This window comes from Diadema antillarum, unplaced genomic scaffold, assembly GCF_040938485.1.
Source record: "Diadema antillarum isolate AM-2024a unplaced genomic scaffold, OU_Dant_1.0 scf00000021, whole genome shotgun sequence".
Taxonomy (NCBI): Eukaryota; Metazoa; Echinodermata; class Echinoidea; order Diadematoida; family Diadematidae; genus Diadema; species Diadema antillarum.
Window position 1 is genome coordinate 712,090 of NW_027270910.1, and position 23,384 is coordinate 735,473.

At 38.7% G+C, this 23,384-nt stretch overlaps 1 protein-coding gene across 1 annotated transcript in view; it reads left to right on the top strand.

Annotated features, from left to right (window-relative positions):
• Positions 1-23,384, top strand: part of LOC139730145 (SANT and BTB domain regulator of class switch recombination-like) — a 40,856-nt gene that overhangs the window by 13,147 nt on the left and 4,325 nt on the right. Inside the window, exons 16-20 of the mRNA XM_071641049.1 lie at positions 177-300; positions 1,227-1,317; positions 2,690-2,757; positions 22,105-22,133; positions 22,838-22,905. Of these exons, the coding sequence (XP_071497150.1) occupies positions 177-300; positions 1,227-1,317; positions 2,690-2,757; positions 22,105-22,133; positions 22,838-22,905 (380 nt within the window). The remainder of the gene's footprint in view (positions 1-176; positions 301-1,226; positions 1,318-2,689; positions 2,758-22,104; positions 22,134-22,837; positions 22,906-23,384) is intronic.

The window sequence follows — 23,384 nt, forward strand, 5'->3', positions numbered from 1 at the left end:
GTAACAGGTAGAGACTTGCTGTTAATTGTGATGTAAATTTGCATACTTCTGGTACTATTCCTGTCTATTTAAATATGAATTCTTCCTTTTTGAGGAAGATGATGTCTAAATTTTATGATACATGTATATTTACCTATGTCAGCCAAATCTTTCATACCCTCAAATATCTTGTACAGATGGTCTGATGCCAACATCTTCAGTACTGACGAGGCTCTGAGTGGGGTCATTGATGAAGGACTCGGGGTCAAGGGCCAACTGCACAATATATTTCCTGATGATACCATGCCATTCGCAAAACATGTAAGTGTTAACATATTATTCTTTAGATATTGCCTCAATATGAAGCTACCTTCATTGTTTTTTTTCTTTGTCGCTTTTTACAAGTGTTCATTTGCATGACTGATATTTATGTCAGTCATGTTTACAAGAGTCTTCATCTGTGATTAGATCTTCCTTCCCCCTCCCCCTTTTGTTAAAAGAACGCCAATGACAAAGCCACTAAGTCATTTAGCCGCATCCTTCTGACCTCTCTGCTTTTCATCCAGCTATGATCTAATGCATTGTCATCTACAGTTACAACTCATATGTGGCATAGAAAGACCCACACACATGTATAAGCTGGACATACATACCTGGATAATCTTATGCAGTAGGGCTTTAATTATCCGGCCACTTGGGGACCGGCGGGCATCAGGATAATCAATTCGTTTGGATAAGTTTCTAGCATATTATGCTTGGGGTGCACACGTTATTACCAATTCACCAAGATAATGATTATCTGCATGAAATTGTCATGTTTCATACTTTATTAATTGATACCGAAATGAAACAAAATATATGTATAATATCCCTTCATGTATTGTTTGTTTGATTGATATTGACTGATAATGGGATTAATATTGCGACTCGTCAAATACTGCCGCTGCATTGTACAGTAACCAATGCTGTACACTCAGTGCTAGTGACAAGCGTGGCACCAGTAGTTGACATCGTCTCACGAACTGACTTAAAAGTTACAGTCTGCTGCAATGATTGGAATGTGTCCCGCCGTTTATTCGCACGATAATGGTTGAACTTGTGTTTGTTATGAGTGAGATTGGTACTGAAAATGCGTGCAAACGTAAAAAGATATGTCAGCCAGTCAACACCCGGATAACAGAGAATCTGGATAATCAATGGCCGAATAATCAAGGTCCTACCGTACTTGCGCTTTTTTCATTGTGTAGATTGATGTTCAGCCAGAACCAATGGCATCCTCCACTGACGACTGGGACAGTTCAGATGATGAAGTGGGAGATGATGAAGAACAGGTCAAAGGTTAGCAGAGTAGCCCTATGTTCAGCTGTTTTGTTATATTTCTGAAGTTGCAGTGACAGACATTTTTCAGTGTGATTATGTCCCAGCAAACACTCCTTTTCATTGGGCTCCCTTGTTCCACTTTTTATCTCACTATCTATAATCTACCAACTCAATGAAATTTAATTTTGCAACAGTGCATCTGCTTGCTTTTGTTGTTTTTATTGTTGTGCACTCTAATATATTGTGTCCAAGTGTTCTACATTATGCATATCATCAGTACATTTCTTTCAAAGAACAATGAGATGATAAATGAAATTATGATTATATAATATGATTATAGTTGTACCACATATCTTTGAAAACCTTCATTTTAATACACAGCATGTACATTCTATGTGGTACTGTCAAGATATCCATAACTGTGTTTTTAAGATAAAAGATTACATACATGTATAAATGTTATTCATCTATGTATTTATTTATTGGTGAATGTCATTGTCATAGAAATGAGATGTACAAGTGTGTGGCAAGGAGATTCAAAGTCTAAACTTTGTTTCCAAACAAACCTCCCATTGTACGAAGAGTACTTGAAATCCATGATTGGATGGCCTGAGGCTTGAGGTCTGGTGGTTTCTCCCCTGTCATCTAGATTGCTGGTCCTGTTAACTCTTTATGTGCGATGCTTGCACCCACGGCTCAGTCGACGGCATGCCAAGTTTGCATAATTTGCTCAAAGGCACGAACTCGCCCAACCCACTCGATAAATTTCCAGATGCCACAATACAGTAGAAGCTTCAACCCCAATCCCATTCCTTGCACATGTATCTTGCATTATGTGGTGACTGGATATCAAGTAGTGCTCCCTTTTGGATTTTCTAGTAAATTGTAGGTTTCTTTCATTATATTAAGTGCAAAAGTCATGCCTGGACAATAGTGTAGCTGCTGATCATTTGAAAGAGAAATAATCATAGATTTGTCATAAGATTTACATCAAAGCAATGCTTGGAATTTTCTCTACAACAGAACTTTGCTCATATATGATAAGTTTTTCCAATCAAGCATGCCTGCATTGCAGTCTCAGAATAATGTGGCACACAGGGGGTTTATAATGCAGCACATAAAGAGTTTAACAGATCTAATTCATTAGTCATTTCAGAGTGATTGAAATGTTGAAGAAGTGGTACCTTTTCTGGGTTCAGTACTCATCCTTGCAAAAGATTCTTCATAATCGACCACAAATCACTTCAGCTGAATATTTCATTTTTTCTACCTCTCTCTCTCGCATACGAGATATCACTGTACTGAGACTACAATGTAGCAATTTTGCTTTTGTTTTTTGTTTGTTTCTGTTATATTTGTTTGGTGTTTTTGTGTTGTTTTTTACTCACAGGGAGAGGAAGGAGACAACCCATTCGCAGGAAACAGTCCAGCAAAAGCATTGTGGGAAGGGATAAGCAGGTATGTCACATCACATGATGCACGTAAAGCTTTTCTTCTCTTTTTTTTTTGTCGTTAATAATTGCACGAATTTGAAATAAGAAATATGCGTGAACAGAAATTTCATGGGGCCTCACATTGTGTTGTCTAAGAATGAAAGATTTATATTTTGTAATACAGTGAAACCTGTTCATAGCGGCCCCCCAAGGGAGACGAAAAAAGTGGCCATTATAGACAGGTGGCCGCTATAAGCAGGTTCTTTAGCATGCTTTTTTCTCTCGGAGGGAATTGTATTTAGTGGTCATATACAACAGGTAGCTACTATAGACAGATGGTCGCTAAGACAGGTTTGACTGTGTCAGATAATGCTAGCAGTTAGCATGCAGCAATAGCCAAGAGCAGCCTGAATTTCTGCTCAATATCATTGTAAGGTTACGACATTAAAAACTTGCATGCCCTTTTCTGGTTGGCCATTTTTGAAGTTGTCAATTCAGCCTAGAAATCTAAAACCTTACAGTGAGATACATCAATTTACTGTATAGTTCCCGTGTTTGTCTTTTATGTAATTCCATATTTAGTTTTCAAATTGCATTCATGACATGATAATGAAGGAATTAGAATTATTCTGCAGAGATTTTGAAGTTGAAGATAGTGTGACCTGTCACCATGATGCCCTGATAAAGTAGCAACATATCAAATCATGAAAACAAGAATATGAGTGGCTTTGGTGTACATCATAAAAATACACACTAGCCGACACTTCAAAATGTGAATATCCCAACTACCACGTGACATAATTCCAATGTTTAAGGGGATCTGGAAATATGGGCAATTTTCAGTTTGCTTTGAAGTATTTTTTCTGCACTTGCAAGAAAGTTGGCCATTGGTGTAATTTTTGAATATGTACCAGTACTTGGAAAAAAAAAAAAAAGACCTGCTGAACACAACTCCAAGTGCACCTCAAATCGTATAGTCAAGATTTGTGATTAATGGGATTTATCATACAGTTGAACCTCTATTATCCGGCCTCCCTTTATCCGGATCTCTCTATTATCCGGACGCAATCTCGCCGTGATTTTTTTTTTTTTTTTTTTAATAATTACGGGAAGAAAGGGGGATTCCCAACTCCTTGAGAACTCCTACCCAAACACACATGAATTACATATTACTTCCAACATGATTAACATACATTGCATCAAATTTCCTTCCAAATTGCTTACCTTCAGACATTTCAACATCCCGAAACATCCCCAAATGTAACAATGAAAAGGTTGCAGTATACACATTACTACATGTGGTACTGCAATGGGCTACATCAGTACATGTGTATGTATATGTACATGTATAAAGCATTGAGTCTCCCGTATCCGGCCAAATCCCTTATCCGGATGAGCCCCGGTCCCGACTTGTCCGGATACGAGAGGTTCAACTGTACTTTCCAGAGAGGAAAATCATAAGGAATTCTATGTTTTAAATTAATTTACATATCAAACACTAGATCATATTTCCTAGGAAAGACACATACATTTTTTTTTCAGCTTTCTTAGCAGCTTTCTTTTTCAGAGATCTTTTACATGCTTGCATGCTTGTTGCTATGGTCTGCAAATATGCGTACGTGCTTGACAGCACTCTCACTTTCTAAGCCTATTTTTATGCCTCCGCCACGAAGTGGTGCCGGAGGCATTATGTTTTCGGGTTGTCCGTCCGTCCGTCCGTCCGTCCGTCCTTCCGTCCGTCCGTCCGTCCGTCCGTCCGTCCGTCCTTCCGTCCTTCCGTCCGTCCTTCCGTCCGTCCGTAATGAATTTTGTGGACAGGGTAACTACCAAAACCTTTTGAGGTATCCTAATGAAACTTGGCATGTATGTGTATTAGGGGGTGAAGTTGTGCCTATCAACTTTTGGGTGCACATGCTCAAGGTCAAAGGTCAAAAGGTCAAGGTCAAATGCTTAAAATTTTACTATTTCCCCCATATCTATGCAATGCCTGAAGATATTTTCTTGAAACTTAGTGTATACATGTACTACCCAATTAAGATTCTCTGGTGAAAGTTTGGGGTCATGAGGTCAAAAGGTCAAAGGTCAAAAGGTCAAGTAAAATGTTAAAATTTCACTTTTTTCTCTGTATCTTGGAAATTGTTCAAGGTATCTTCATGGAACATAGTGTATATGCATCTACTGACTGGCAGTGGTTATCTAGGGAATTTAGGGTTCATGGGGTCAAAGGTCAGGGGTCAAAGGTCAAGGGCAATACTTCAAAATCTTACTATTTTCCTTATATTTATGCAATGCCAGCAGGATATATTTTTTTTAAAACCTGATGTATGCATGTCTAACCCAATAGAGATTCTCTGGGAATTTTTTTTTGCCAAGAAGGTCAAAGGTCAAAAGGTCAAAGATCAAGTGAAAGTGCTGAACTTACTTTTTTCTCCATATCTCGGAAGTGGCTCAAGTTATCTTGAAACTTAGTACATGCTGAATTTATGTATGTTCTGCCTGACAGTGCTTCTCTTATAAATCAAAGGCCAGATGAAAATGATAACAATTTACTGTTCAATACAGAAATTGCGCTTTTTCTCCATACCTTGAAAATTACTCAGTGCATAAACTTATGAAATGGTCAAAGTCAAGTTAAAGTTCTTAAATCCCCAAATACATGCTCTCCTATTCATCCAATTAAACATAGGTCAAGGAAGGTAAACATTCAATACATTTGTGACAAACATGTCATTTTAATAATTTGCCAATTTTGTGAAAATGTAATCACACATTGTCCACATGTACTACTGAGTATAGACCTATTAGGAGAATCATGCATTATGGCGGAGGCATACCAGTCGCCATAGCGACATTTCTAGTTTCAAAACTATGTCCCTGAGATAGTTGTCTTTCTTTCCACATGTGATACATGCTTTTCATTACAGAAGTAGAACGTTGGAAAGCTTAGAGCCTGTTGAATTGAATAATACCCCCAAAAAGAAAAAAAAAAGGAAAAGAAAATGAGCATTGACTTTTATAATCAGGATTTTGTGGTGACATTTCACATATAAGAAATCTTACTGTAAAACCAGGGGCCTGTTGCATAAAACTTAGCATTGATTTTCAATGGTAACTACCATCAAAATTAGGCATCACAGCCAATCAGCATCAAGGATTATAGAATTTACCGCTAATTTCAAGACTTACGCTAAAAAGGAGCGGTAAGTCCAGCGGTAAGGGTTTTATGCAACAGGGCCCTGAAGTGTTCATGTGCATTTCAATTTCGCAAATTTTGCGAGAGCCAAGATTCACAAACTCAAAATGCACACAAAATTTCTTGTTGACACTATATCAGGGTTCTCGCCAGGAATTTCTTCACGCTTGTCGGCAGTTATACGCGTTGTTCTGGGGGTGGGTACGGGAGGGGGGTTCCCCCTCCCGCGCGAAGCGCGGAAGCCTTCGCTAATGCTCAATACAACACATATAAATCGCCGTTAAAATGCCACTAAATGCGACATTTTCAAGGAAATGTAATGAACGTTGTGAGGGGCATATTCTCACAGAAACAATGCAGAAACTCCATACATTTTGTTGGCGGCAGTTCCTAAATAATAAATGAAAGAGAAGTAGGTGCCGATGGTGAAGGTTCCGATTTCTTTTAGGCCTTTCCTGTTTCACTGTTGCAATGATTAGCCGTCTCTGCATCGCAACAACGCGCGCCGTGTACTAACTAACTATACCCGTAATGTTTTTGCTTTCTCGTCGTCTGCTCGACCACGTGGTAGGCCTACTGCATGCAGATGCGCGAGAAGCGATCGAGAACTTTCGGGACATCGTTGCACTTTCCTTTCTGGGTATACTGCGGTAGTTTGGCCGTGACATCAAAGAGACATCATACAAATCATACATGTAATGATGGTCATTATTCCGAAGGTTTGTGTAATCATAAAATGAAACGATTCATTACTGAGTACTTCGAAGGTTTGTAATCGGAAACAACAACACCAAAGGTCGGTATTATAAATGAATTTTCAAAATAAACAAAACTGATTTCGTTCGAAGATGAACAAACATTTTTTCTTTATTATTTTCCGATCAACGAACCTTCAGAAAGGAATCTATCATCTATCATCGTTATTGTTTCGGAATAACAAACCTGGCTTCAGAGTAAGAAAACACCGTTTGGGGCCGTTGTTGTATTCCGAAATTATACTGGCAGAACGTTCGAAATAACAAAACTGATTTCGTTTGGATATAAACGAATATTTCTCCTTTATCATTTTTCGATTAACGATCATTCAGAATTAAGAATGTGGAGTATTATTTTACCAATATTCTTTCGGAGTAACGAACCCTCAGAGCACGAAAACTGTAACCGTTTTGGGCCGTCGTTTTATTCCGAAATTATACTGGCAGAACGTTCGAAATAACATAACTGATTTCGTTTGGAAATAAACGAACATTTCTTCTTTATCGTTTTCCGATTAACGATCGTTCAGAACTAAGAATCTAAAGCATTTTATCATCATTATTCTTTGGAGTAACGAACCTTCAGAGTAAAAGAAAATTGTAACCGTTTTTGGGCCGTCCTTTTATTCCGAAATTTCACAGGCAGAAACGTTCGAAATAACAAAACTGATTTCGTTGTGAAATGAACGGACATTTTTTCTTAATCATTTTTGGATTAACGAACCTTCAGAATAAAGAATCTAGCATTATTTTATCATTAATCTGTCGAAGTAACAAACCCCCAGAGTAAGAAAACTGCAACTGTTTTTGGGCAGTCGTTTTATTCCGAAATTTCAAGGCAAAACGTTCGAAATGACACACTGATTTCGTTTCGAAATTTACGGACATTTTTCTTTCTTTAATTTTCGGTTAACAAACCTTCAGAATAAAGAATCTACAATTTATTATTTTATCATCACTATTTCTGTCGGAGTAACAGACCCTTAGAGTACGAAACACGCTGTTTTGTGCCGTCGTTTTATTCCGAAATTTCACTGGCAGAACGTTCGAAATAACAAAACTGATTGCGTTGTGAAATGAACGGACATATTTTCTTAATCATTTTTGGATTAACGAACCTTCAGAATAATTTATTATTTTATCATTACTATTTCTGTCGGAGTAACAGACCCTTAGAGTACTAAAACACGCTGTTTTGTGCCGTCGTTTTACAATGTAAAAAAATTCCGAAATTTCACTGGCAGAACATTCGAAATAACAAAACTGATTGCGTTGTGAAATGAACAGACATTTTTTCTTAATCATTTTTGGATTAACGAACCTTCAGAATAAAGAATCTAGCATTATTTTATCATTAATCTGTCGGAGCAACGAAAAAAAAATGAACCTTGGTGGTGATATTAACTGATGCTGGTGTAGAGAAAAACAAAGACAGCTTGCTCAAAAGATGCTTCCTTCTTGCAGTTTATTTACTCCCCAGTCATTCCTTATCGTTCTCCTCCCATGGACCCCTGCCATGCACGGACAATGAACAAAACAAAATGTTACCGACGCTGCAATGAAAAAAAGAAGAATAAAGAAACACGTGCTCGTAGCAAATTATCTACACTTTTCAAGTAAACAAATTGATGTTCGTAATGAAGAATTAAAAAAAAAAAAACACGACCACAAGCAGTGGGGAAACTTGATATCATGGCTTGTGGAAATTTCCACGAAATTTCCACGAAAGCCAGGTGTCGGATAATGGAATGCCGCGTGTACTGCCACCTTGCTTCAGTGGTCGTAAACAGCGTGTACATAGCATGTAAACCAACTGGGAACTTGATGAATGATATTATCCATTTATTTTCTGCCCATGAAGGCCCCCTTTATAACCCACCTGTTAACAAACCAAGCCAGAAGCACGAAGAGCATTACGTACGTTGAACTTGAAAGACCATCATGAGAGAATTACCATAAATTTCGGCCCGGAGAAGGAAAATGGAATATTCACGAATGACGTTTACAAATCCATGGAAAGTGAAAAGGCTCAAATGGAACGCATGGCTTTTTGAATAAAAAAAGATAAATAAATAACCCGCGGAAACTACCAAAACCAAAATAACAATTTGCATTTGCTTACTCCATCGCACGTTCTTTATTCTTTTTTAAACGAAAGATGGAGTTAATTTTCTCTCTGCGGCGATGCTTTGAACGCATCTAATTTTGCGTCATTGCCGATGGCCAGTTTCCTAAAGAATTGATACGAATCCTTTCAAATATACGAAACAAAGTCTAAAAATGCTGGATCCTGGCGGTGAATTCCGGTTGTATTTTAAATCCTGCTCACTATCAAAATTTAATCATCTGTTCCTTGCGCAATTTTACCAACCAACTGTTCCTGAAATGTTCATCCTAATCTGTTCCCAAATTGTGACTTATTTTGCGAATAGAGAGACAGACAGGCAGACAAACGAACAAACAAACTAAAGCAGCAAAAAAAAAAAAAAAAAATACAACCTTTGGCGGAGAGGGGCATGCATTTCATAATATCGTTTGTTTTTGCGTAACCCGACAACAAGCGTGACAACAAGCGAGCACGTGTCAGCCTTCCTCAGCCTCCCTCGGCCTCCGACCCTCTCTTTCCGTCCTCTCTCTTCCTCTCACAATACCGTCGTACACACAGGCCGCTGTGTGGCCGGCTGGGTGGTGCATGTGTGTGTGGATCCCGGATCAGAGCGCATGTGAGTGAGCAAGTGTGTGATGTGGTGTGTACGTGTATGTGAAGTTAGTACGTCGCTATGTTGAGCCAGGTTAGGGAGGTGAGTCTCACCTGGTTGAGCCGAGTTGTTGTGATCGGTGCGTGATAACTTTTAGCGCTTGTAAACTGCTGCTCCTTTCAACATCTAGTTTCTTTTCTAAATTCTAGCCAGATAATAAAGACTGAAAAAGGCGAGAAATTGGTCCGAACTTAGCTTGTCAAGCAAGCAGTTCACGCGTGGTGTTACCCTTGTCGGCAAGTTCACGCGTGGTGTTACCCTTGTCGGCAAGTTTTACCCTTGTCGGCAATTGTTCCTTCAAACCGCACGCTTGTCGGCGCCGACAAGGGTGATATACGCTGGCGAGATCCCTGTATATGCATTGGATGCCAGTGGCAAATCCCGAAATTTCATGCCGGGAATATTTCATGTTTGCTTTACAGTGTTGACTTCAGATTGGTGACAGAGATGAGTTATTTGAGTAAACAAAGCTGTGACATAAAGACATTAAATCTAATACAACAGGGATCTCGCCAGCGTATATCACCCTTGTCGGCGCCGACAAGCGTGCGGTTTGAAGGAACAATTGCCGACAAGGGTAAAACTTGCCGACAAGGGTAACACCACGCGTGAACTTGCCGACAAGGGTAACACCACGCGTGAACTGCTTGCTTGACAAGCTAAGTTCGGACCAATTTCTCGCCTTTTTCAGTCTTTATTATCTGGCTAGAATTTAGAAAAGAAACTAGATGTTGAAAGGAGCAGCAGTTTACAAGCGCTAAAAGTTATCACGCACCGATCACAACAACTCGGCTCAACCAGGTGAGACTCACCTCCCTAACCTGGCTCAACATAGCGACGTACTAACTTCACATACACGTACACACCACATCACACACTTGCTCACTCACATGCGCTCTGATCCGGGATCCACACACACATGCACCACCCAGCCGGCCACACAGCGGCCTGTGTGTACGACGGTATTGTGAGAGGAAGAGAGAGGACGGAAAGAGAGGGTCGGAGGCCGAGGGAGGCTGAGGAAGGCTGACACGTGCTCGCTTGTTGTCACGCTTGTTGTCGGGTTACGCAAAAACAAACGATATTATGAAATGCATGCCCCTCTCCGCCAAAGGTTGTATTTTTTTTTTTTTTTTTGCTGCTTTAGTTTGTTTGTTCGTTTGTCTGCCTGTCTGTCTCTCTATTCGCAAAATAAGTCACAATTTGGGAACAGATTAGGATGAACATTTCAGGAACAGTTGGTTGGTAAAATTGCGCAAGGAACAGATGATTAAATTTTGATAGTGAGCAGGATTTAAAATACAACCGGAATTCACCGCCAGGATCCAGCATTTTTAGACTTTGTTTCGTATATTTGAAAGGATTCGTATCAATTCTTTAGGAAACTGGCCATCGGCAATGACGCAAAATTAGATGCGTTCAAAGCATCGCCGCAGAGAGAAAATTAACTCCATCTTTCGTTTAAAAAAGAATAAAGAACGTGCGATGGAGTAAGCAAATGCAAATTGTTATTTTGGTTTTGGTAGTTTCCGCGGGTTATTTATTTATCTTTTTTTATTCAAAAAGCCATGCGTTCCATTTGAGCCTTTTCACTTTCCATGGATTTGTAAACGTCATTCGTGAATATTCCATTTTCCTTCTCCGGGCCGAAATTTATGGTAATTCTCTCATGATGGTCTTTCAAGTTCAACGTACGTAATGCTCTTCGTGCTTCTGGCTTGGTTTGTTAACAGGTGGGTTATAAAGGGGGCCTTCATGGGCAGAAAATAAATGGATAATATCATTCATCAAGTTCCCAGTTGGTTTACATGCTATGTACACGCTGTTTACGACCACTGAAGCAAGGTGGCAGTACACGCGGCATTCCATTATCCGACACCTGGCTTTCGTGGAAATTTCGTGGAAATTTCCACAAGCCATGATATCAAGTTTCCCCACTGCTTGTGGTCGTGTTTTTTTTTTTTTTAATTCTTCATTACGAACATCAATTTGTTTACTTGAAAAGTGTAGATAATTTGCTACGAGCACGTGTTTCTTTATTCTTCTTTTTTTCATTGCAGCGTCGGTAACATTTTGTTTTGTTCATTGTCCGTGCATGGCAGGGGTCCATGGGAGGAGAACGATAAGGAATGACTGGGGAGAAAATAAACTGCAAGAAGGAAGCATCTTTTGAGCAAGCTGTCTTTGTTTTTCTCTACACCAGCATCAGTTAATATCACCACCAAGGTTCATTTTTTTTTCGTTGCTCCGACAGATTAATGATAAAATAATGCTAGATTCTTTATTCTGAAGGTTCGTTAATCCAAAAATGATTAAGAAAAAATGTCTGTTCATTTCACAACGCAATCAGTTTTGTTATTTCGAATGTTCTGCCAGTGAAATTTCGGAATTTTTTTACATTGTAAAACGACGGCACAAAACAGCGTGTTTTAGTACTCTAAGGGTCTGTTACTCCGACAGAAATAGTAATGATAAAATAATAAATTATTCTGAAGGTTCGTTAATCCAAAAATGATTAAGAAAATATGTCCGTTCATTTCACAACGCAATCAGTTTTGTTATTTCGAACGTTCTGCCAGTGAAATTTCGGAATAAAACGACGGCACAAAACAGCGTGTTTCGTACTCTAAGGGTCTGTTACTCCGACAGAAATAGTGATGATAAAATAATAAATTGTAGATTCTTTATTCTGAAGGTTTGTTAACCGAAAATTAAAGAAAGAAAAATGTCCGTAAATTTCGAAACGAAATCAGTGTGTCATTTCGAACGTTTTGCCTTGAAATTTCGGAATAAAACGACTGCCCAAAAACAGTTGCAGTTTTCTTACTCTGGGGGTTTGTTACTTCGACAGATTAATGATAAAATAATGCTAGATTCTTTATTCTGAAGGTTCGTTAATCCAAAAATGATTAAGAAAAAATGTCCGTTCATTTCACAACGAAATCAGTTTTGTTATTTCGAACGTTTCTGCCTGTGAAATTTCGGAATAAAAGGACGGCCCAAAAACGGTTACAATTTTCTTTTACTCTGAAGGTTCGTTACTCCAAAGAATAATGATGATAAAATGCTTTAGATTCTTAGTTCTGAACGATCGTTAATCGGAAAACGATAAAGAAGAAATGTTCGTTTATTTCCAAACGAAATCAGTTATGTTATTTCGAACGTTCTGCCAGTATAATTTCGGAATAAAACGACGGCCCAAAACGGTTACAGTTTTCGTGCTCTGAGGGTTCGTTACTCCGAAAGAATATTGGTAAAATAATACTCCACATTCTTAATTCTGAATGATCGTTAATCGAAAAATGATAAAGGAGAAATATTCGTTTATATCCAAACGAAATCAGTTTTGTTATTTCGAACGTTCTGCCAGTATAATTTCGGAATACAACAACGGCCCCAAACGGTGTTTTCTTACTCTGAAGCCAGGTTTGTTATTCCGAAACAATAACGATGATAGATGATAGATTCCTTTCTGAAGGTTCGTTGATCGGAAAATAATAAAGAAAAAATGTTTGTTCATCTTCGAACGAAATCAGTTTTGTTTATTTTGAAAATTCATTTATAATACCGACCTTTGGTGTTGTTGTTTCCGATTACAAACCTTCGAAGTACTCAGTAATGAATCGTTTCATTTTATGATTACACAAACCTTCGGAATAATGACCATCATTACATGTATGATTTGTATGATGTCTCTTTGATGTCACGGCCAAACTACCGCAGTATACCCAGAAAGGAAAGTGCAACGATGTCCCGAAAGTTCTCGATCGCTTCTCGCGCATCTGCATGCAGTAGGCCTACCACGTGGTCGAGCAGACGACGAGAAAGCAAAAACATTACGGGTATAGTTAGTTAGTACACGGCGCGCGTTGTTGCGATGCAGAGACGGCTAATCATTGCAACAGTGAAACAGGAAAGGCCTAAAAGAAATCGGAACCTTCACCATCGGCACCTACTTCTCTTTCATTTATTATTTAGGAACTGCCGCCAACAAAATGTATGGAGTTTCTGCATTGTTTCTGTGAGAATATGCCCCTCACAACGTTCATTACATTTCCTTGAAAATGTCGCATTTAGTGGCATTTTAACGGCGATTTATATGTGTTGTATTGAGCATTAGCGAAGGCTTCCGCGCTTCGCGCGGGAGGGGGAACCCCCCTCCCGTACCCACCCCCAGAACAACGCGTATAACTGCCGACAAGCGTGAAGAAATTCCTGGCGAGAACCCTGATACAACAGTTGGATGTTTGGCTGTTGTAGTGCTGGCTCATATTGTTGTTTTCTTAATTTCTTTATGTCATACTCTTGTGTTCATGGGATTATTTTCTGTTCATTTGATGCATAATTTGGTGAGTTTTTGAAACACACACCTACACTCTCACCCCTCAACATGGTACTGTACCCAAAATTCAGGTTTTAGGTGACCTTTGACCCATGATGTCATGAGGGAATTTTGCTGCAGAAATTATTATCTAATCATCACAAGATGAATTTACTTTAAGACACCTATGACTTCACTGCATGTTATATTGAAGAAAGATAGCTTGAAATTTTTACATTGAACTCAGCACATATTCAGAAAGAAAATAAGAATAGATAGATCTGGGGGGGCGTTTCATGAAGGAACTTGTCGGATAAAATGTCCGACAAGTCAATTATATCCGACAAGTTCAGAAAAATCAGCCAATCAGACCAAAGAATTTCTCAAAACTTGTCAGGTATAATTGACTTGTCAGATATTTTATCCGACAAGTTCCTTCATGAAATGCCCCCCTGGTCTCGCACGTAACCTTGGATGGCAGTGTGCGATTTAGTATGAGCCAAAGTTAGCTCACTTAAGAAGCAAGCTATAGACATGAGCAGTATAAAAGGGTAACAATCAATGAGGGATATATTTCTGTTTTACTGCAGAGATATAGCACCAAGCCCTAAACATGTGGTGTCTTGGGCAAGATTGGTTAATGCCAGAGGTTACATACATCCTACCTATAGAGGGCAGACTATGTAAAATGTATGTCGGCACGGAGACTAGGGAGTGTTGGTATGCCCAAGGAGGTTAAAGAGATGGAGTTCCAACTGGCTGTAATTATTCAAACAGCTGTCATTTTTTCTATTGATGCGCAAAAGAATTCCACAGGTGCTCTTGTGCCTTTGATGCCCGGGGTTCCATGCCGCAGTCTTTTTGAGCAATTTGAAGATTCATTTTAAACTCTAACATAATATCGGCTATATTCTGCTTGTTTATTTGTTAAATAGAATGAATGTTTACTTAATGATAAAGCGTATAAAACAAAAGTAAATCCCGTCCAGGTTCATGTGCAAAAATGTAAACCTGAGCTGTATGTCGTGAAAATATTTGAACCTGTACCCTCACTACAAAGCCGATTTTATCATCTTTCCGATCACTTCCGACAAATGAAACTGAAATGGTATAATTTTCAAATATAGCTCTTTATTAAATTATATGTTAGATTAGTGTAAAGTCATGTAAATTCGAGTAATTTTGATTTATATTTCATCAATTTTTGAAAAATTTTTATTCACACATCCCTGTGTCTGTACATATATGTATCGCTTAATTTTTTAAGAAGGGACGGCGAAAAGTAATTACCATCATAAAGACATATCTTCCTTTGAGAGTGACTAGTCATGATGCAATGCCACATGAATCAGTTGTCTTCCTATCTGTGAGGCAGCTCCAGTTTAGCACATACTTCAAATATTTCTGAGTGGCGGCATGAAACATGGGATCAAAGGGAATGAGACTGTTGTTACTCCATTTCTCAAACCTCCTTGGTATGCCTTACCAAGTAACAGTGGACTTCACTCTGTATGTGTGTGCTTAGACAATGCTCTTGTCCTTTTTTTGTGTCAGTATTGGCCTTTTATGTTGCCATGTCGCCCTCTTGTGTTCACTATCCCCATGAGTCCATGAAAAAAAGACAAGGCAACTTTGGCACCACCGCTGGATCTAATGAGGTTCATTGTCCCAGCCCACTGGCCTGTCTGTCATGCGCATCTTGTCCAAATATGGCTTGCACATAAATGCACTCTTCATGCTGCACTCTGCACTCTACGTGCAGTAGGTCATGCTTGGTACTGTTGACAGGCACTTCAGAGAGCCACTGGGAAATGTTCCTTTAGAACTTGTATACCGCCCATGCATATTATCTGCAATGGAATCTTGATGCAAATGATGTTTCCTTGTATTTTACACTTTATTGCAAAATTTTTATATGGTAGGATGTTTTGTGATACAACTGACCTACCCACATGCATCAAATGTGATATCTTGAACATTTTTTTAAATTACTACTCCCGATGGTAAACAGTACCTTTGAAATGATTCCCAGAGTGATTTTAGATATCGGGGAACATGCCAATATTAAAAGGACATTTCGATATCTGCAGTGGTTTGGAGTAGTATCATGTTTTGCGTTGTTTTGTGTTGATGTTGTAATTTTTCGGGATGACCATTTTCCCCTTAGACCTGACCCCACCCCTCCCCATCCTTGTCCCCCCCCCCCCCCACAAAAAAAAAAAATCAATGCAATCTTTGATGTGTGATGGAGGGAAGTGAAGGAGGCAGAGGTATCATATTATTGAGTGCATGCACATGAAAGAAAACCACAAGATATTAAAGGTGCAGTAGGTCCTACTGTTTACCATTGGGAGCAATGATTTAAAAATGTTCTAGTTATCTCATTTCATGCATAGCCTACAATAGTATGTGTAGGTCAGTTGTATCACAAAACATCCTACCATATAAAAATTCGCAATAAAGTGACATATCACTATTTTTCTCAATTGACTCAATAGGGCCTACACCGTAACTGTAGATGGTTTATTATAGAAACAATTTCATTATAACTATTTTTCACGTCATTTATAACATTTAAACATCGTTTATACTAATCAGCATTTTTACAGAGGTTGCTTCTATCTTTTACTCACATTTTAGAACTACTGTATTTTGAAGAGTTACAGCTAGGTTTTTTGTTTCATCTTCAAATGGTAGATAATGCCTTTAAAGCTACAAGAAAGACAAGTGCAGCAACTCCCTCCCATCATAATGTTTACTGAAGCACAGGTTGGAGCTGACTTCAACCTGCAACCCAATCATAGCATAGCAAATAAACATGTGATCTGTCAACTACCCACTATTAAGAGAACGCAGAGAGAAAGGAGGAGAGAGTTGATGGGGGAGGAAATGCTGCACTGTAGTGTAAACAAAACTTCTAACAAACATCCTGAGCCCCCTGTGTAATCCCCACCCAATCCCTGGGCTAATTAGAGTGTAAACAATGGCCGATTATGAATGGGCCATCACACAGGGGGAATGTTCCCAGGCCTGGCCACAAGATTCTGTGGCATTGACTTTTAGTGCCTGATGACAGGTTCATTGACTCCCTTAGGGGAATCCTTGGGGTCCGTTCACATGGGAGAAACACTGCTGTTTGCAGATTGCCAAGTCTGCCTGATTCTGCAGGAGTCTCCCTGAAAATGTCTAAATCTGTTTATGTCTAAAATAAGAGAATGTTAAAATCTCCCTGATTTGGGAATTATTTTTTGCCCATTGAAATGCGTGTAACACACAGATATCTCCCTGATTGCTGTGTGGAATCTCCCTGATTTGGATGTGGGAATGTTGGCAGACTTGTGATGTTTAGTAGAGGTATCCTGTGTGAATGCCACAGCAAATGTGGAAATCTCCATTATTTCATTCAGTTGGTCAGTCCTTCAGGTCAGTGGATAAACTGGCTGTGCTTTCTTTCAGACACCTGCATTATGATCTGTTACAGAAATTCAGACTGCTGATGTCCTATTTAAAAGCCCAGTTAAACTGTTGGTACCACACAAGTGAAGTTTTGAGGGAGAGTGCTGTTATGATTTTAATCATTGACAACCCTCATAGATCCTTAATACTTAAAGTAAAACAAAGAAGAATCTGAGTATTTTGCTTGACAGTGATATCAAATATTACTTTTGATAGTCAATTTACTGTCAAAGCTGGTGTCTGATACCAATTGTGTGTTATTATGTACACATGACAGTGAGCTGACGTTAAATGTTTTCATGGTTTAAATGATACAGTATTTCTGTCACTGTTCTGTTTGCCAGAATGTTAATCCTTTAACAATTTAAGCTGAAAACTTGGTCTTTGTGTGCAACATTGTTTTTGTTTGTCTGTTTTTTAGAATTAGGGGAAGTTCACCTCATGAGATTGTAATGAATATGAGATATGCACAGATTGCACAAGAGTGTGGAAATTGCAGAATTTGTGTAGGATTCTATTGACCCTTCTTCTTCTTCTTCTTCTTCTTCTTCTGATCGAGTCTGCCTCCTTTGATAGGCTGAAGATTCTTGCAGACTTGCACTTTTGACCCCTTCTTGGGGTATGAGAGTACAAACAAACAAAGAATATATAGATTACAGTGTAACAGACCAGTTAATACAATTCATGTAGATTATACATACCGGTAATGACACAAAAGATACAAAAGTTGTAGGCCTATAGTGTTTGAGAATACAAACGTGAGTGAAAGAAAAAGAGAAAATACACAGACCATCTATGTGTATTAAAAATGACAGTCTTTTGCAAGCTAAACAAAGCAGATTGTTTCTTTATCCTACTGCTACAAGTATGTGCAGATCCACTTCTGTTTGTACCATCTGTGGTGCTTGAAAAAAAAAAATTCTAAGAATTTTGAATATTGAATTTTTTAGATTCCAGTAGTGACAATATTTAGATTTGGAAGACAAGAGATCATGAAATGCTAATATATATTTACAAATTATATACAGGGAAAAAAAAACTAAAACCACTCTTGTGGTTCCAGACTCCACAATCTATGACAACATTGGCCAGATATCAAAGAAGTTCTTCCGCAACTGTCATAAGCTTGTGGATAACTTGTTTCTCACTTAAAGGAATATTCATCCATCAAGACACTGGAGCCAGAATTCTATTGCATCATTTGGCAGGATGAATACTAGCCATGAAACTGACCCTGTTTTCACTCAGTGGTGTAACAAGCATGCATTGTCTCTTGAGGGGAGGGGCCTGGAAGGGGATAAGTTCAAAACAAAGAGCTCCCGTGTGAACCAACTCTCCTTGAATGTGACAGCCACAAGTTTATCATTATGTGGTCATCAGATACCAAGTACTTTAGCTTCTCATATCAATCCCCCCTTATCTCCCCTCCCACCATACCTCCTCCCCCACCCTGTACACACACTTTGTCTCTACCCCACATCTTCTTAGTTCAAATTCAAGTTCCCATTCTCCCCCTATTATGTTGAATCAGTAATGCACCATCACTTTTCTCCTTTCTTGTAATCTGCTCTCTGCATGCTGTGCTGCTTATCCTGTTATCCTCACTTCACATGCTGGACTCTTGAGGGCTTTTTACACTTGTAAATTTTTGCCTAGTCCCATACCAACGGTGGGGCTAAGGGTGGGGGGGGGGGGGCCTCAGCCCCACCATTGGTACGGGACTATCCTTAGCCCACTTTCTGTTTACACTCGTTTTTGCCAAAGCGGGCTAGCCCCACCGATAATCCCGTACTACTATCTGGCCCTCCAAAATAGCAGGGTTAGCACCGCAGCAAATTGCGGTGCTAGCACCGCAGTTGCGGTGCCAAGCAAGTGAGTGTAAACAGAACAAAAAAATAATCCTCGGCTAAGCGATGGAGATGAAGTCCGACCCTCACTGACCAATCAGAAATGAGGTAATCAAGTGCTGCCGGTGCGTGCGTGTACGTGTACCGTACACAGCGTAATCATGAACATTCATGTGGTTTTGAAAGTACCGCACTAAGAAATATGAGTGTAAAAAGGTCAATTTTCTCCTTAGCCCCGGACAAGAGCTTAGTACGGGACTAATTGGCGAGTGTAAAAAGCTGAAAAAATTGGTATGGGACTATTGATATTCCTGGGTCAGAGAAAGTACACAAGTGTAAAAAGGGCTGAATTCAACCTTTTCAAAGATTCCTTCCTTTGTTCTTCTACTTTCTTTCTCTTCCTTTGCTGTCAGTGTGTCTCCTTGACTTTTTCCTTTGTTGTCAGGTGTTGGGTTCAAAATTGGGAAGATCAGATTCTTTTCTTCGGCAGTAATATGATTGCAGTTGCACTGGTTTAAGGGGTATACACATGTTATTACCAATTCACTAATATTATGATTATCTGCATGTCATTGTCATGTTTCATTCTTTCAAGTTTGATACGGGATGAAACAAAATTCGAGTGAAATATCCCTTTATATATTGTTTGTTTGATTGATATTGACCGACAGTGAGATTGATATTTCCACTCATCGAATAATGCCACTGCATTGTACCGTAACCACTGCTGTGCACTCAGTGCCAGTGACAAGCGCGGCACAAGTCATTGACATCTTATCTGGAACTGACTTAAAGAGGTAATCCACCCCAAAAATGAATAAATTTCAAGAGAAAGAGAAAATAACCCATACAATACGATACAAAAATGACAAAAATTGGAGGAGAAATAAGGAAGATATGACATTGAAATTTCACATTTTTGGGGCACACACATCTTGACCAGTTGTTGTGAATGATCAAATCAACAAGTTGACAATGTCTGATCCCCTAATTATTTTGTATTCATTTTGTATACAGAAATGACAAAAATTTCATATTTCAGATGTATAAATCTAAAACTTGCCTTAAAACCATCCAAAATAAAAAAGAACAGATGCTAACTCTGATATATATCTTGGTATTGGAACATGCGTTTACTTGCATTAGCTAAGAATAGCAATTTTTCAGAATTTCATATAATACAATTGTACATACATGTATACATGAAAAATTGTGAGGGTATGACATCATCAACTCACTCATTTTAATATTCATAAGACTGGTCAAGAAATGTTTTCTGAAAAAATGAAATTTCAGAAAATGTTATAGGCCTATCTTCCTTTATATCTTATTCGATTGTTGTCATTTTTGTATTGTTCTGTAGGGAATACTTTCCTCTTTCTTTTGAAGTTAATTTATTTGGGGGGAGGATTTCCTCTTCAAAGTTAAAGGGATCGTATAGTTTTGGTTAAGACCTAATTTCAGGTTTCTAACAGTTTTTGGTGAGATAATGAGAAACCTCTTATGAAATATGAAAGGGCATGTAATTCTATGAGGAATTCAACGTTTATTTGATGAAAATTGGTTTTGAAATGGCTGAGATATCCAAAAAAGAGCGATTCAAATAAAGTGTGGGACCCACACATTATTACGATCGCTTTGTTTTACTTTGTTTTGGATGTTTCAGTCATTTCAAACCTGATTTTCATCAAATAAACTTTGAATTCCTCTTAAAATGGTATGCTCTGCACTATATCATAAGTGTTTTCTTGGTATCTTGCAAAAAGTTAAAAGCCCAATTCTCATCTCCACCAATACTGTACCATCCCTTTAAAAGTCACAGTCCGCTACGATGATTGGAATATGTCCCGTCATGTACTCGCACGATAATGGTTGAACATGTGTTTGTTCTGAGTGAGATTTGGCACTGAAAATACATGAAAACAGGAGGGGAAATGTCAGCCAGTTGACATCCGGAGAGAATCCGGATAATCGATGTCCAACGGGATAATCTCAACTATTACCTACAAAATTAGTTGTACCATTTATTTATGGGCCAGTGTACAGAGAACCCTTCTGTGCCAATTTTGATAGGAAGTAGAGTAGATAACATACTGGTGTGAATAGGGGCATGGTTGGCACATTTGGTCTGGGTGTGAGATTTATGGATGGTACTGGCCAGAATCACATCTGATTCCTAAGAAATTAGGTGGATTGAGGGTCTGCTCAGAATCAATTTGACTCATGGCTGTCAACAGCGCTGCTGAATCAGTCGGGTCATGGGGTCATTTTCTATCTTTTCTTCTTTCCTTTATTTTATTTTTTTTTTGGGGGGGGGAGGGGGGGGGGAGGTTCAGTGTGTTCAACCAAAGCTATTTTTTTTCTTTACACTCCAAGCCTATAGTATCCCCAGTCAAGCTAACATGTAGTCTGGGTTCTGTCCCTTTTTGGTACGATATTTTGCCAATTGTGACAAACCAAGAGACGGTGCAAACTTTCTGATTGCGACAATCATGAGACTGAGCCCCCATAGTTTTTCTCTCATATCGCAGTTCTCGTCACGCCCTCTAATGACTTGTTACTTACACTGAATCACTGCCACGAGTAAAAAGAGTCCAGAAGCTAGACTAGCTCACATAGTGCGAGAGCTTCTTGTGCATGTTTGATGGAAGAGAGAGAGAGAGAGGGAGGGAGAGGGGAGGAGTGGGAAAGGGGGAGTAGGGAGTTGAGACTGGAAATGTAACAGGAGAGAATTGGCTTGAGCATCCATATGTGGTGAAGTTTCTAGAATTATGTTTCTGTTTTATCAGGGAGGGCTTTGCATCTCTCTCTCTCTCTCTCTGATGATTGATGTTCTCCGACATTAGCGTGGCAGATTATGCCCTCAACCAGGGAGGTGGGACACCTCCCACCTCCCTGCTAAAACACAAATCTTCATCAACAGACATGCAGAAATGAGTACATATGTAGTAAATTTCCATGATGTGCTAGATATATGTCACTATTACTCATAGTCATGGTGCAATTTTTTGTCTCTTTCTTTTTTCTTACCCTAACTGCAGGCATCAGCCAAGTCTAATTCAAATGTCCAGTAAGTTTTTGTTTGTTTGTTTTTTCTTTTACTATTTTTGGGTGATATTGTGTGACTTTTAAAGGGATGGTTTAGTTTTTATTTAGATTGGGACTCGGGGAATTGCAACTTTTTTGCAAGATGATGAGAACAAGTTTTCTACCAATTATTCCTATTTACTGAATTTTAGGGTTGGCAGGTATGCATCAAATAGCACCAGTCCATCAATGGGGAAGTTATGACCATTTGCAGGTCTTACTTGATTCCTATGTAAAACATTCTTACTCCTGAGCAGTTTCTCAAAGCCTGGCTGTATACAAACCAGCAATCATATCATTCTTTTGCCTTGATCAATGCAGATAATGTCTTCATACAAGTCAATCGAAATCTTGATTTTAATACTTTTAAAACAAAGCAGCAATCATATCTCATTTAGTTCAAAATATGGTATCATGTTATATAATGTTTCTGTGTAAACCAAAAGCCAGCATTCTGCCTTTCTTACATTTCTTGTCATATGTTTCTTGATATGTATGAAATAGACCAGCAATCAATCATATCTCATATTGCTAAAAGAAAAGAATCAAAAAAAGAAATAAATCAAATTTAACAAAATATCTAATACATCATGCCATGGGATATTGCTTTGTCAGCCAAAAGCCAGTATTTCATTTGCAACTTTCTGACATTTCTTCTCCATGACACACCGACCACTGATCTTTCAGAATCCATCGCAAGAAATGGGACGCCACACGCTCTCTGCGCTTCAACCAAGATACTCAGAGGGAAGAAGGTGAGTGAATGCAAACGTTTCATGTGGCCTGGCTGGGATAGAATTACACGGAGGGCATAGAAAGGAAGGGTTAGACGTTATCAGTTTCCATCACCTGTAAACGTACTTTTACAGAAGAAAAAAACAAAACAGTGTACACATTGTACGATAGATGGATAGATGGATAGATAGATAGATAGATAGATAGATAGATCGATCGATCGATAGATAGGTAGATTGATAGGTAAATAATGTTAAAAGTGGAAATCTTTTGCAGTGGGGATATTTTTCTGGGTTTTATGCAACATAAAACTAGCGTGAAAATAAAAACGCAATTTTTTTTGTATCAACTGTATGCCATACATTTTTGGTTAGAATGTAGATAGCAGCTTCCTAAGTAATAAAAAATGTTGTTCTCATGCAATCCTCTCATGGATATGTCCATCTGCAGTCATTTTGGTCATTATGTCGTCTGTTTGAGTACAATGAAGCTGAATTAA